This window comes from Hylobates moloch, unplaced genomic scaffold (assembly GCF_009828535.3).
Source record: "Hylobates moloch isolate HMO894 unplaced genomic scaffold, HMol_V3 SCAFFOLD_4, whole genome shotgun sequence".
NCBI lineage: Eukaryota > Metazoa > Chordata > Mammalia > Primates > Hylobatidae > Hylobates > Hylobates moloch.
In genome coordinates, this window is record NW_026652279.1 from 163591810 (window position 1) to 163607821 (window position 16012).

Here is a 16012-nt window from a genome sequence, read left to right on the forward strand (position 1 = left end):
TTACCCAGTCTCGGGTATGTCTTTATTAGCAGCGAGAGAATGGACTAATACAGGTGGTCAAGCAAAGAATCTTTGTCAGTGATTACATGGATGTTTTCTTGTAATTAAATTGTGGCTATATGTTTAAATTGCAGATATATGTTTTATATTCTTCTGTATGTCTATTTCAAGATTCAAAATAATTTAGAAAAAATTATTTGACTGGAAGATGAATGGAAGAGAGAATATTAGGTAAAGGAATTTGTAGAATATGATATATGGTTTAGTGTTCAGATTTTTAGTTCTTTTTAAATTCTTGTAACTGCATTTCAAAGTGATTTTCATTCATTCATTTACTCATTGTGTTAATGCCATTTTTGTGTTGCTATAAAGAAATACCTGAGGCTGGGTAATTTCTAAAGAAAAGAGATTTATTTTGGTTCATGGTTCTGCAGGCTGTATAGGAAGTGTGGTGCCAGCATCTGCTTCTGGAGAGGGCTTCAGGAAGCCTCCAATCATGGTGGAAGGCCAAGGGGAGCCAGGGTATCAGGTGGCAAGAGAGGGAGCAACACAGAGAGAGGGGGAGGTGCCCCACCTTTTAAAACCACCAGATCATGTGAACTCACAGTGAGAACTCACTTGTCACTGCAAGGATGGTGCCGGGCCATTCATGAGGGATCCACCCCTAAGATACAAACATCTCCCACCAGGCCCCACCTTCACCACTCAGAATTACATTTCAACATAAGATTTGGAAGGGACAAACATCAAAACCATATCACCCATTAGATATTTATTCAGTCTTTCTAGTTGCTGGCACTCTATTAGACGTTAGGACTACCCAGAAGAAAGGCCTGGTCTCTGAGGTCATGGCACTTAAAATCTAGTAAGGGTAAACTATGCACTGAAGGATGTCTAAGCCGGATGAAGAAGAGAGAGCCAAGACATTCCAGGACAAGGGAAGGGCAAGAGCCAGGAAGGTAAGGACACAGGCATTGACAGAACTGGGAGAGGACTCGTTCTTCCAGAGGACAGGATCGATGTTAGAAAGTGCTGAGAGATTTGACTAAAGATTCGGGTAGAGGCCCTATAATGACTGGCCTTGTATGAAGTATTAGCTAGAATTAAGTTTGGCTGAATACCCACAGCAATATGGGCTTAAAAGGAGACAGGGGTTCATTGCTTTGTCATTTAAAACCAGTCTGGGCAGGTGGTCTGGGCTGCTGTGCATCAAGGACCCAGATTCTCTCTGTTTTTACTGCTCCCTGTTCCAAACACAGCTAATAATTAGTACAACATAGGCCTTTAAAATAAAGGTGGTTTTATTATAAAATTCTAAAAATATACTTTAAAGTACAGTCATGAGACTACTGCATAATAAGTAGAAACGTGTCTTCATACTGCAATCACACAGATTTTATATTGTTCATGGAATTAATACTTTAAAAAAATTCTTCTTTTTACTTAAGAAGAGTCTTCAGAGCACCATTATTTTAATAGAAGTTATTTTGCATATCAGAGTTCATCTTTGGTCTGCAATTAAGAAGCAAAATATTTAGAGCTATCAAGAAGTCTTACACAAGTGAAGAAGACTTACATTCATTTGCTAATTATTTTCCTGTACAGATGAGAGGGAGCCAAGCTGCTGCTAGAGGCTTTTAGGGCTTGGGACTATTTCCAGAGGCCCAGAGTCAGCTAAGGGTAAAATCACATTGTGTTTCATAGCCTACTGATAAGGAACCCAAACATCCACGGGCTGTACTACTGTAAAGGCCTCGTGTTATGAACAGTAGTGGTGAAAGGCTAGGAGAGACAACGAGCAAAAAATAAACGAAGCTATCATCTCGCCCCTAACTTCTACTAATCAGTGGAAGAAACTGGCTGGGTACCTCCATTCAATCACGTAGATGAAGATAAATAATTGAGCAGGAGTGGAGCAACGAAGCTGCCCAGTCTCACTCAGAGCCAAAGTGAGAAGTGTTCTGATACCAAATCACGGATTGGTGAGGAGGAACCTTTTGATTTGGCAATTCTTGTTTTATCATTGGTTTTAACTGATTTTTATGGCCTTGGAGCACTGACAGAGTTAACAATGATGATGAACCACCTCTGAGGGCCAGTTGGTTAGTGGTTAATGAGTTCTATAAAAAACAAAGACAAAAATAAAACAACCAAAATTCTGTCTGTAGCATGTGCTGATTGTCATGGTGTAAATACTCCTATCAGGATGATTCCAAGCTACCAAAAATTTAACCAGTATGCAAAATTCCTGAATATTTATCAATGGGTGAGCTCATATAAGCTGGTTCTGTCACATCACTGGGCCAGTCTCACCTTAATTCCTTTTACACCCCCTTGAGAGGTAGACATAATGATTGCCAAATCTGCCTTCTTGTCTTTAGTTATAATACCACAATTTTGAACTTGTCCATTCAGAAACTTAATTATGTTGCTTAAAATGTCAAGTCAGCATATGTTACACACACACATACACACACACATACACTCTAGTTTATGCAATTTACATTCCTTCAAACAAACAAAAATCATAATCAAAGCAACAGTCCCTTGCCACACTACATCTTTATATACAAACACACACAATCACAATCTGATGATGAGAGATTGGTTTTTGCTTTGCCATAATCCAGCTAGATGATTTTGAGTACAATTCCTTTTTGGGCTCAGTTTTGTTAACCATAAAATGAAGGCATTTACTGGATGACTTCTAAGGTCCTTTCTACCTTAAAAATCCAGATGTGAATCTGACTTTCATTTTTATCAATGAGATCCTTATGTAGTGGTATCAGCTGAGATGACTTTCAAAGGAAGGATTGGAAAACATCAATAATCGTGGTTATATTTTTCCTTCTCTAAACTGGGATGATGAACTTTGCCAAACTAATCTCATGAGGAGATGAGGGCATCAGATGATACACATGAAAATATTTTTCAGACTGTAAGCATCCATTCAAATAGGGTATGAGCTGGATTCTCACATTATAAAAGACTTCCCACCACTTTGCCAGGGAGCTACCATGTCTTGTCAATTAACTGCATTGTAGCATCCTTTCTTAGCACTGCTATCTTTTATACCTATCGCTCTAGCAGACTGAATTGCTTGGAGACCTCGAGAGGAACTCAAATATTTGCTGCCTGATTGAATGACTATAGGAATAAAGGCAAGTTTGGATCAATGTTAGTTTTTACGCTGACACTGGCCATAAGCTCAGTTCCGGTTACCTTTTTCCTGTGGCAAGTACAAGGGAAGAGGTCGTCCTCAGTCTGTGCTTCTACCCTTTTCATGCCTTCTCGGATTTGGGGCTCACTCACTTGTAAATTGGCATATTCCTGTTTAAGCAACAATATAAAAGCATTCCTTATAAAACACTTTATATCCACCCAATGAGAAAGGCTAGAATATATGAAGACTATGATTCATTTAACTTATGTCTGTCAAACTGTGATCTGCATAGTCTGTCATATATACCAATTCTGAGAGCATCTCAGAGGAGGCCATCCTTTGAACACTGGCTGCCCGTTCCTAACAGACATCTCTTTATTCTATCCTAAATTTCCATGACTTTTTTTTTTAACCATCTTCTGTCTCACAGTAAAAATAATTCTGCACACAATCTTCCCTAGACTGAGAATGTGAAGACAGAGACTATTCTGCTTTCCTTATTATGGTTTGCACAAGCCTCCATCATCATCTTCATTTATCATGTGCTTACTCTGAGTGAGGCACTGTGCTAAGTACCTATGCTAAACAAATGAACACTGCCCCATGGATCCTTAGAAATTCACATGGTAAATCCCCCCAGTTTATTCATTTTACACGGTTTGTCCTCTGCTTCCCTCCATCAAGGGAAGGTTACAAAATGGGGAGGGGCCAGTACAGGCCAGAAATACACCAACTTTGATCTGTAGCAGAGCCTCAGATATGGGGCTCAGTACCTGCAACTGTGGGATAAAAATCTTACTCTAGATCTAGTACTATTATTAGCCAAGAACTTGTTTACTACCTCTTTTTTTTTTTTTTTTTGAGACAGAATCTCACTCTTGTCACCCAGGCTGGAGTGCAGTGGTGTGATCTCGGCTCACTGCAACTTCCACCTCCCGGGTTCAAGTGATTCTCCTGCCTTAGCCTCCTGAGTAGCTGGGATTACAGGTGTGCACCACCACACCTGGCTAATTTTTGTATTTTTAGTAGAGACGGGGTTTCACCATGTTGGCCAGGCTGGTATCAAACTCCTGACCTCAGGTGATCTGTCCGCCTCAGCCTCCCAAAGTGCTGGGATTGCAGGTGTGAGCAACCGCACCCGGCCTACTACCACATTTTTAAAAGAGTCCTTTAAATCATTGGATATGCTTGATTACAATCTCTAAATGCTTGGGTTCATGGAAATAATTTCCAAGGGAAGTCATGGCTCATACGGAGTCAAGACAAGAGGCCCAAACACACCTGGCACTGTTTAGACAAAGAAATGGTAAGGCAGCAGCGATGTAACACAAAGAGAACATACAAATCCATGCACCGTAACTTTGTAGGATCAGAGGCCAATTTCTTAGTCAAACATCACATAGTTCTAATATTAATACTTTTCACTTAATATTGTAACATTTTCCATTAGCTAATCTTTGGTCTTCAACTATTTTTTTATGATTACTTAATATTTGTCTCTGATTTTCATCCACAGAAGTGTATATACATATATATATATATATATATATATCTCCCTATAGTAACATATGTTTAGAAATTGTTAAGTAAAATATTATTTGTTCTTAACATGTCTACTTATAAGTTATGTGATGATTTTCTTGGAAATACTGACCTGGAAAAGTTTGAAATAATAACAGAATATGTCATCGCCCATGAGATTATTTCTTGCAAATTCTTGTCCTGCTTTTGCTATCTTTTTGGCCTACAGGAAGAACAACGACAAAGTCCTGTAATAGAATCCATTTTTCCCATGCAGGCATCTGCGAACTGCTCTTCAGAGTATGTATACATTGGGGCAACTGTGGGAAATAATATCTTTGGGGGTAGTCTCACGGTAAAACAGAACATTTAACAGAGTATGTTTGTTTAAATCAGAGGGAGGTTTCTAAGACTTAAAAGTTTGAGAAGTCATATTGGACCTTCTAGAATTAAGCCTCTCCTGGAGAGGCAAGGTTGTACACCAAGCAAACTGACAACTTTGTAAACGCAAGATGAAGCTTAGCGATCTGCCTTCACAAATTTCAGGAGACAATTAGCTTAAAGTTTATTGCATTCCACCCCTCTTTATTTCTCTATTTATGGCTGCATCTACTTCTGCATCAATCCCTCATTTTAACCTGTAGCCTGTTAGTGACTCCTGCCAGACTGGCCATCTTACAATTTTCACATTGCCAGTGGAGGCAATGCTTGTGGCTCAGAGCAACCTACTGAAAGAGAAAGTGTAATCAAGGCCACAGTTTAGCTTTTTGTTGTTGTTGTTGTTGTTGTTTGAGATGGAGTTTTGCTCTTGTTGCCCAGGCTGGAGTGCAATGGTGTGGTCTCGGCTCACTGCAACCTCCGCCTCCCAGGTTCAAGTGATTCTCCTGCCTCAGCCTCCCCAGTAGCTGGGATTACAGGCACCCATCACCACGCCAGCTTATTTTTGTATTTTTTAGTAGAGATGGAGTTTGACCATGTTAGCCAGGCTGGTCTTGAACTCCTGACCTCAAGTGATCTGCCTGCCTCAGCCTTCCAAAGTGCTGGAATTACAGGCATGAGCCACCACACCCAGCCTAGCTTTTTGTTTCACATGCAGAGTGGAGAGTTAATGTCAGATGCAGTGCCCGCTGTGTTCAGCCTAGGGGAACTGCCGTGCCATCTATGGGCAGGCAGCTTCCCATTTACAGGCCAAAGTCTATTATGTGAACATCCTGGATGCTCTCCAGGTACAATACATTTCAAAAGGACCCATGATATTGGGAAACAAGTAGAAATAAGCCTTCATGGAGACTAACCTTACCTCTTCATCGTGATCTTTTGCCCATTTAAGTTTTTCTAGCAGATCGCTCAGGTTGCTCTTAACTGGAATGTAGTGTTTCCAGGGCTGCAGCTCATTGTAAAAATGTTCATAGTAGATGGAGTCCTGCTTCAGCACAACACTGTCACCAACTAGCAAATATGGCAGGCGATAAGCTGCTACAGTGCCATCGATATTTATTTGATACTTATGCTGCAAAACAATGGTAAAGTCTAAGAACCTCCATTAAATTTCCTTTTCTCCACTCTATTCTCCTTCCCATCCCACATATAAACCTTTGCAATCCTCAGACACAATTTGGTCAGGTTCCACACTCTGCCTTTGCCGTTTAGTAAGTGTTATTAAACAACAGGTTGATCTAGAGCTAAATGCTCCTTTTGATGTGCTCCTAAATTTTACAAAGGATACAAATCTAGTGTTGAAGCAGCGAATACAATCATACTGTTGTCCTAAGGCTGCAACATAAGGAAGGATGGATTCACTTGTGACTTTTTGTAATTCTCCTACTACTTTATTGATTGCAAATGTGCCCCTAATAATGGCACATTCTGAGCCATGTTAACCGTATTATTTATGTATTTATTTTGAGGCAGAGTCTCACTCTGTCACTCAGGCTGGAGTGTAGTGGCATGATCTCAGCTCAGTGCAACTTCCACCTCCCGGGTTCAAGTGATTCTTGTGCCTCAGCATCCCAAGTCGCTGGGATTAGAGGCACGCACCACCACGCCCAGCTAATTCTTGTATTTTTAGTAGAGATGGGGTTTCACCACGTTGGCCAGGCTGGTCTTGAACCCTGGACCTCGGGTGATCTGCCTGCCTCAGCCTCCCAAAATGCTGGGATTACAGGCGTGAGCCATCACATCTGGCTAACCGTATTTGTTAAACACCCAGACATATGTCTTAAAGAAATTAGCAAGCTCTGGAGCAAGAACACCTATGAATAAAAATATTCATAGAACTGTGGTAATCTATCATCTTTAGTTGCAGAAAATTCAACAGGCAGGAATAAAGCCAAGGCAGGATGCAGCACCCCTCCACTGAGGAAGGTTGGCTAGTACCCTTTCACTTCGGTTATAATCATTTCTTTCAAAAATCTTTGGGATATGCATATAGAAAAATACTGACAATTCAACTTTAACATTCTTTAGGTCAACCTGCCTCAACACAACCCATCAAAAGAAAATTTGGTCATCTACAGGGCAGACAGAACTCATTAATCACTTGTCTTCCCACATACAGAGGACAGATGACAACCTTTCCCCCCCCTCTCTCTCTACCATGGGGGACTTCAGAAACAACTCCATGGTCTAAAGAGCAGGATGCTGCCCACTGCCTTAAAAAGGGAGTTGTTAGAAAAAGGACTACTCCCCAGGAAACATGGGGAATCCACATTCTAGACACAGAAAGCAAACCCTAATTCCCAGGCAGAACATTTGGATGAGTTTCATGTCATTCCCCACCAGAAGGCCTGATGAGAAACAAGTAGTTTATATCTTCCTTATTCCGTTGTGATAACATGGCTCTGGGGAAAAGTATTTGTAAAATGACTTCCATGTAAGTATTAATAAAAACATATTTGGAGGTGACATGTGCTTATCTGAAGGGTTAGCTGGAAAAAAATTATAGCTCTATCCAGGCTCCAAACTCCCTTGATGCACATTTAATATCAAGACTGGGCAGTGAGGGCAGACCCTGGTTGCCAAAACAGTCTCCAGCACCCCCATGCCTCGATATTCACTCAATTTTGTGCTAACTTCTCGCACCTCTTGTAATTCGCAGGCCTCAATTTCCCTTCCCAAAGCACTATGTACAAATACATTAGAAAAACAAAAAAGATTAGCTACTGATTAAGTCGTACCTTGAAGAAATCAAAAAATGAAATGTGTTTCACAATGGGACCATACAGGCTTTCATCGTGTTTAAAGAAGAAAAAGTTGGTGAAAGCAGCGTCTATGAGTTCCGGGTGTTTTCTACTGAGTTTAACCAGCTCGAGTCTCTCTTTGCGGCTGTCTCGCCCTCTCCAGACAGCAGTGGAATTTTTGCTTTCCCAGGGAGGACCCGTGTTAGCTTGCACGGACATCATATCCAGACTTACCCTAGAAGACAAAGTGCAACAGATTTTCCTCCCAAATCATCATCTCACAAAGGCTGTTGCAAAAGAACTCACCAAAGAAAGAAAACCAAGGCTCTGGGCCAAGCCTGACTTATCTCTCACCGGCCCATGGTTTCCAGAACAGAATCAGTCAAGTCGTATGTAGGCATCACGATATCCCTGGAATCTGTGGAGCCACACCAGGAAAAGATTGGATGGATGTTTGAATTGGATTTCTTTTTTTCCAAAGGCCAGTCTCCCAAATTAACAAAGAACTCCACATCTGGCATCTTCACCTAGAAAAAACAAAACGAGGAGCTTATTCACATTTCCTGCACTGGATAATACATTGTATTTATCAATTTAAATTTGAAATTGCATTAATGAAAGGCCAATGTTACATGTTTCAGGTAATGATAATTACCTTGGTTTGAATAGTAGGCAATGTTTCAGAATATGGTCACATGTATAAGTATTCTATGCTCCCTACGAAAGGGATGAAATGGCAAAAGTAATCTCTGTTCTAATACTGCGAACAGCCTCTAAGATGATCAAAGAGAAAGAGAATTATTGGAAACTAATTTAAAAAATAGCACTTGGGACTCTAACCCTAGTTTCTTGCTAGTGAGCCAAATGGTTCCATTTTAAAAAACATACCAGGTAGGTGGTGGGACCAGGATTTGAACTCAGGAAGCCCAACACCAACAGCAACATAGTAAGTTTCAAGCTATGCTTCCTTCCTCTACTGGCAAATGGCATGAATATGTAAAGAGGATATGTTTTATCTAGTCGCAGAAAATGTTTAGAATATTTATGAAACAACAGATATACATTTTTAAGGCCAGAACAGCACTGATCAGTCTGAGGAGCACCTTGAGAAACCGAAGTCCTGAAGAACATTCTCATTTTCCCATGGATTGACAAAGAGGAGCAAGAGAAGTATAACGGTACTCTGATGTCTTAGTTTAAAGGAGGCTTAATATTGATGCTATATAACTACCTACATTCAGAATTAACAGACTGTAAGTGCTTTGAAATCTTGAAAAAAAGGCATTATGATTTTCCATGAGTAGTTTAATCAAGATATACATGCAAATTATTCAATAAATAAATATTATAATAGATTATAAATAAATATACATTTGGTAAAAATGTTGGTAGAGTCTTTCACATCCACCATTTTAACATTACTTTCAAACCATTCCACTAGAACCCAACAAAAGCCCACTATCCCAAGGAATGGGATTCAGTACAAGGCAAGTCATCTTTGGACTCAAAGTTAGTTTAGTACCAAAATCATTTTATGATAAGGCATTTTTCTTTCCTCTATAAAATATTGTGTCCCTGCAAAAGATATGCTGAAGTCTTAAATCCCAGTGTCTCAGAATGACCTTATTTGGAAATAGGGTTGTTGCAGCTATTAGTTAGCATGAGGTCATACTGGAGTAGGCTGGGCCATTAATCCACTATGCTGTGTCCTTATAAGAAGAGACCCAGAGACATGAGGGGAGAAGCCCACGTGATGACAGAGGCAGAGATGGGAGGATGCAGCTGCAAACCAGGGAACACCAAAGATGGAGGGCCACTGCCAGCAGCCAGGAAGAGGCAGGAAAGGAAAGGATCATCTCAGAGGGAGCTGGCCCTCCTGACACTTTAATTTTTTTTTTTTTTTTTGAGACAGGATCTCACTCTGTCACCCAGGCCTTGGGAGTGCAGTGGTGTGATACTGGCTCATGCAGCTTCGACCTCCTAGGTTCAAGCGATCTTCCTGCCTCAGCTCCCCATTAGCTGAAACTACTACAGGCTAATTTTTGTATTTTTGTAGAGACAGGGCTTCACCATGTTGCCCAGCCTGGTCTCGAGCTCCTGGGCTCAAGTGATCCATCCGCTTTGGCCTCCTGAAGTGCTGGGATTACAGGCGTGAGCCATGGCACCTGGCTGACATTTTGATTTTGGACATCTGGCCTCCATAACTGCCAGAGAATACATTTCTATTATTTTAAGCCTTCCAGTTTGTAGCACTTTGTTATGGCAGCCCTAGGAAACAAATGCAGGTACCTGAAATAACAGAAAGCTTCAGAATAGTATCATCATAAGGCTCCAGAAGAGAATACCCTGATAGTGTTATAATTTGTATTTTGAAAAATTATCCTGTAAAATCTGGGCTTAAATTATCTATTACAGCTAAGAGAAAATACATACTTACCTTTCTAGTCAAAGAAAGTAGTATGGCATCCATGAAAATTCTAAAACCTACATGTTCACCGTGAGTCTTGATATAAACCTAAAAGAGAATTTACCATTTATTATGTTAGTCTAAAAACACTGGCAGATTTCACTGAGGAAAAGCTTGTCACAGTGCTCATTCGAATGATGTTTATAAAATGATTTCGCTAATTGTAGCCAAATGTTCAAAACAAGAAAAAAAAATCACTAAAACAAACAAGCAAAAAATCATGTGTTGTACCTTGTTATCCTTTAAGGTGTAGTGACATAGGCTCTGCCTCTGTCCAAATCTTTTTGGGATTTCTACTGCAATCTTTTCTGGATCCACAGCAGGGAAATGTGCCAGATCTCTCTGAATCTGAGCAATGGTTTCAGGGCAGTTCATCTCCTGTAGCCAAGCTGCACTATCTTGCAAAGGACAGTCACAATTCTCATGGTAAACCGGCCCTATTTACATAAGAATATGAAAGTACAACAGTGATCATTTCACTCAGCATTTGAAATTTGTAATAAATATCTATAACGTGGCTTCATGAGTATTGCCTAGTTACATAGGAAGAGCATTTTCATTGAAAACACATTTTACGAGAATTACAGGCCAGCAAGGTTGGCTCATGTCTGTAATCCCAGCACTTTGGGAGGCTGAGGCAGGAGGACAGCCTGAGCCCAGGAGTTCGGGACCAGCCTGGGCAACAGAGGGAGACCCTGTCTCTACAAAAAATAAAAAATTAGCTGGGTGTGTTGGCATGCACCTGTGGTTTCAGCTACTTGGGAGGCTGACGTGGGAGGATCACTTGAGCCCAGGAGGTTGAAGCTGCAGTGAGCCATGTTTGCACCACTCCACCCTGGGCAAGACAGTGAGAACCTGTTTCAAAGAAAAAAAAAAAAGTAATACATTTTTACTACACTGGGGCATTGCAAGTAAGTCAGCCTTCTACTCTGACAGCTCTTCACAGTGAAGTTTTGTGATATTTTCATAATAAGGTCTACTTTGCATGAGTTCAAAAGAAAGCAAATAGAGGCTGGGTGCAGTGGCTCACGTCTGTAATACCAGCACTTTGGGAGGCTGAGGTGGGTGGATAACTTGAGGTCAGGAGTTTGAGACCAGCCTGGCCAACATGTTGAAACCCCATCTCTACTAAAAATACAAAACAGTTTAGCTGGGTATGGTGGTGTGTGCCTGAAATCTCAGCTACTCAGGAGGTTGAGGCATGACAATAGTTTGAACTTGGGAGGTGAAGGTTGCAGTGAGCAGAGATTGTGCCACTGCACTCCAGCCTGGGGGACAGAGCGAGACTCTTGTTTCAAAAAATAAAAGAAAGCCAACAGATACTTGGTTTATGTCTATGGTATATATTACAGCTCATTATTCCTTATTTTTTGTAGACTGAAGAATAACCAAATACTGGTAAAAGGGTATCAGAGGAGCATACCTATTTTAATGAAAGACAAAAGTGATATGATTTAATATTTTGATGGTCTGTTATACAAACAGGTTCTTAAAGTGTCTAAGGTACTTTTCTCAATAAGTAAATTATCAATAACAGCAAAAATAAACAAGGAACTCCTATTCTGTTTTTTTGTTTTTTTGTTTTAAGAATTATTAAGGAGCAAAAGTAGGCTGGGTACCCTGGCTCATGCCTGTAATCCCAGCACTTTGGGAGGCCGAGGCGGGCAGATCATGAGGTCAGGAGATCGAGACCATCCTGGTCAACGTGGTGAAACCCCGTCTCTACTAAAAATACAAAAATTAGCCAGGTGTTGTGGCACGTGCCTGTAGTCCCAGCTATTTGGGAGGCTGAGGCAGGAGAATCGCTTGAACCGGGGAGGCAGAGCTTGCAGTGAGCCGAGATTGCGCCACTGCACTCCAGGCTGGTGACAGAGCGAGACACCATCTCAAAAAGAAAAAAAAAAAAAAAACCAAAGTAGCTGGGTACAGTGGCTCACGCCTGTAATCCTAGCATTTTGGGAGACCAAGGTGGGCAGATCACTTGAGCCCCAGGGTTCAGGACCAGCCTGAGCAACATGGCAAAACCCTGTTTCTACAAAAAATACAAAAATTAGTGGGGCATGGTGGTGAGTGCCTGTAGTCCCAGCTACTCATGCAGCTGAGGTGGGAGGATTGCTTGAACCCAGGAGGTCGAGGCTGCAGTAAGCAGTGATTGCACCACTGCACTCCAGCCTGGGCAACAGAGCGAGACCCTGTCTCAACAACAACAGCAACAAAAAGAAGCAAAAGTAATTCTCAAAACAGTCCACTTCACTAATTTTATAACAAATTAATTGCAGTCTGCACTGAGGTTTTTACTGTTACTCGTTTTTATAACTCTCAGATCCCACCTAACCCAGGCAGTGGCTAACAACGGAGTATCTTTTTAAGGTTTAGTGGCTGATACTGTACCAGGCGGTACTGGCAGAAGGTAGGAAAGGAACCTAGACACTCTTAAAAAGTGTTTACCTTTTCTTACTTCTCTGCAGAGTTCACAAAAATGAAAAAAAAGTTTACTTTTCTTGGGGTTATTAAGGGGGACAAGATTTCTGCCTTTGTATATACATTGCTTCCCTACCGTCTTGTGGTACTGTCGCCTGTAAGAGGGAAGGAGATGGCTCTAGGTAACAAAATTGTACTCTCATCCTATATAAGAAACATCAGAATGGCCGAGCATGGTGGCTCATGCCTGTAATCCCAGCACTTTGGGAGGCTGAGGCGGGCAGATCATGAGGTCAAGAGATCGAAACCATCCTGGCCAACGTGGTGTAATCCTGTCTCTATTAAAAATATAAAAATTAGCCGGACATGGTGGTGCATGCCTGTAATCCCAGCTACTTGGGAGGCTGAGGCAGGATAATCGCTTGAACCCGGAAGGCGGAGCTTGCAGTGAGCCAAGATTGCGCCATCACACTCCAGCCTGGTGACAGAGCGAGACTCTGTCTCAAAAAAAAAAAAAAAAAAAAAAAAAAGTCAGAGAATTTCTCTGGGAAAATGGCATTGGAACAAAGACAAAAAACAACCATCAGTGCCCTCTTTCTCGTTCGGGCTATCTCCCTTCCTGAAGTGATCTACCTAATTTCAATAACACTTATCAGTTACTTAAGTCATATATTTCCAATCAAGAAAGTATCATATATGAGCATGCACACAGCTTGGTTATTCTTGCTAATGTATGTCTTCATGGAGTAAATTCTCTACTAATATGTTCCTTGCTCTTTAGCAAATCAGAATTTCCGTTCAAATCTTGAATGTCGTTTTACCAGGACTCATAACTTAGCTTTCAAGTAGGAAGTCTTTATCTTTTTTCTTTCAGTAAAAAAAAAAAAAAAAAAATATATATATATATATATCATGCCAAGTTGTTTTTGTTGATGGAATAACATATATTTTATTCAAATACTGCTGTTATAAAATTATATTCCAAATTACCTTTTAAAATATATGGGGATTTGGCCACATGTTGACCTTGGAATTTAACTTCCACCTTCAGATTTTTGTAGCTTGCATACATTCTGTATCTTACTATGAAGGACCCATCTTTTCGGTCTAAAACCTGGACTCCAACTCTAGTGAATTGCTCCTCTGGTGCTGAGACTTTCACCTGGAAGACGTTTTCGCCTGGAGAAGATGTGAATCTGTGATGAAAAGGTGATGGGGGAGATAAACAGATTTTAACGAACAAACACACAAAGGTTATGCTCTTCAGTCTGGAAACTTGATTATTCTCCTCCACATTCTTCCTCTAACATATGATTGCTTCTTTTTCTCTTATGCTTTTAGTACCAGAATGAATATGATGGATCAGAGATTTAAAAAAACGAGGATGACAATGGCCAAGATAACATGAAACAGCCTCATTACACAATCACAGTGGAATATGTTAAGACTATTAATCTATATAAGCATAGAACATACTCATGCATTCCATATAGAAACATATTCTTACCAACTTATTTATTTCATACCATCACATCTGGATATTTGTGATCAAATGGTGCTCCCAAAGATAATGATCTTATTTTGAAAAATCTCTGCCAATGAATCTTTACAATATCAGTATTATAAATCATGCTCAGGCCTGGCACTGTGGCCCATGCCTACTATCCCAGCACCTTGAGAGGCCAAGGAAGGAAGATTGCTTGAGGCCAGGAGTTTGAGATCAGCCTGGGCAACAAGGTGAGATCCTGTCTCTACAAAAATAATAATAATAATAATAATAATAAATCAATAGCCAGGCGAAGTGGCACACGCCTGTAGTCCCAACTACTAGGGAGGCTGAGGTGGGAGGATAGCTTCAGCCTGGGAGGTTGAGGGTACAGTGAGCTGTGATTGCACCACTGCACTCCAGACTGGGCTAGGAAGTGAAACCCTGTCTTTAAAAAAAAAAAAAAATCACGCTCAGCCATGGGCAAAAGCAAAGTAGTAGGTAGTGTATCATCTTTTGCCAAATAACAAAATGTACAACCTGCCTTTTACTTGACAACCTTTTATTCCAGTACTTTTTTCTGTATCAAATACACACAGTCAGCATCCACCAATAATAGAGACAATCATTTCAGAAGTATATGAATTATAAAAATAAGTTTTAAGTATGATGTTAAAGTATTAAATTCATTGGAACAAAATATTTGTTACAATCATATAGGAGATTAATACTTCGATACTTTCCTTCCGAACTCTAAAGTTTCAAATAGTACTTCATTTTTCTTTTTCAGTTTCAAAACATGCTTACCTGCAGTTGTCTCCTTGAAAATTGAGGGCCGCACCAGAGAAAGATGAAGCCCATCAAGTCTCTAACAACTAGGTTTAAATCCCTTATAACAGCTTATGCGAAAAGTAGTTAGAAACAGTATTTCCAGCAAAGTGGAGGGACTTTGTCTTGCCCTGATAATGTGGGAATCTGAATCAAAATTGCTAGGAGATTATTTTATATGTTATATACAATACATTACATTGCATATATTATAATTCGGAACAATTTCTACAGCTACAGAGAAAAATTGGTAACCAAATATCCTGGAATTTAAACTGCTGTGGAGAAACGTGTTCTTGGAAAGAAAAATCTTAAAGGGAGAAACAGATTTAACCGCCATCCAAAATAGGTAAGGAGCCGTTTCTCGACTTACTTATTCCCTGATGTATCCACTGCCTGAATATAGAAATAGCGGGCGGGAAGGACGACGTCTGCTTTTAGCCCGGGTCCCCATATTTCGCTCTTCTCCGGGCTCAGCTGCCTTTCTCCGCCGTTCTCGGCGAGTGCTGGAACTGTCGCCAGAAAGAAGCAATAAAGTAGCAAAGTGCCAAACATTTACAAGACGGACTCTTGAAATGATCCACGGATAAATGAAGAAGTGTAAGAGGTGGTCAGAAGCAGCCGAGGCTTCGGCAGGGACACGCCGGCCGATCGCAGCAGCCAACGCGACTGCAAAGGGTGCCGCCCGGCGTGCAGGGCAGGCGCGCGGGTCTCCGCGACCCCAGGACAATCAAAGCCCGTGCCCCGGCGCGCCCAGGTGAGGGTCCCCTGGCGTTCTTCTGTTCCGACCCAGAACCGCGCTGCTCCTCTCTCTTAGGACAATGATGAACTTGAGTTGCTCCTGCCACTGGAGCATCATTTGGGAGCGAATCCGTCTCAGGTTCCAGCCAAGGTGTAGGGCGAGGGGATTGGCCCGTGCGTCGGGCCAGGCTGAGTAACGCCTTCTC

General features: G+C 41.1%; 1 protein-coding gene across 2 annotated transcripts; it reads right to left on the reverse strand.

Annotated features, from left to right (window-relative positions):
* Window positions 1-1281: 1281 nt before the first annotated feature.
* POGLUT2 (protein O-glucosyltransferase 2) lies at window positions 1282-15939 on the reverse strand. 2 transcript variants are annotated; one of them, XM_032151284.2, is made up of 10 exons: window positions 15439-15939; window positions 13742-13947; window positions 10562-10767; window positions 10301-10378; window positions 8218-8390; window positions 7861-8098; window positions 5985-6194; window positions 4818-4907; window positions 3223-3330; window positions 1282-1512 (listed from the first exon to the last, which is right to left on the reverse strand). In XM_032151284.2, exons 1-10 carry the CDS (start codon window positions 15618-15620, stop codon window positions 1495-1497), a joined length of 1509 nt encoding a protein of 502 aa, XP_032007175.1. In that variant the 5' UTR covers window positions 15621-15939; the 3' UTR covers window positions 1282-1494. The 2 variants fall into 2 exon arrangements, with proteins under 2 accessions (XP_032007175.1, XP_032007174.1); XM_032151283.2 differs by lacking the exon at window positions 1282-1512 and adding an exon at window positions 1523-2120.
* Between the last annotated feature and the right edge of the window lie 73 nt (window positions 15940-16012).

Bases quoted from the DNA above. Each gene is read 5' to 3' on its own strand.
- POGLUT2 (XM_032151283.2), bottom strand. From the start codon at position 15,620: ATGTTTGGCACTTTGCTACTTTATTGCTTCTTTCTGGCGACAGTTCCA. The intron at 8,391-10,300 runs GTAAGTATGTAT...TGTTTTTTCTAG, and splicing joins TACTTTCTTTGACTAGAAAG to GTGAAGATGCCAGATGTGGA. The intron at 2,121-3,222 runs GTAACCGGAACT...TGTTTTTTATAG, and splicing joins GTACTTGCCACAGGAAAAAG to AACTCATTAACCACTAACCA.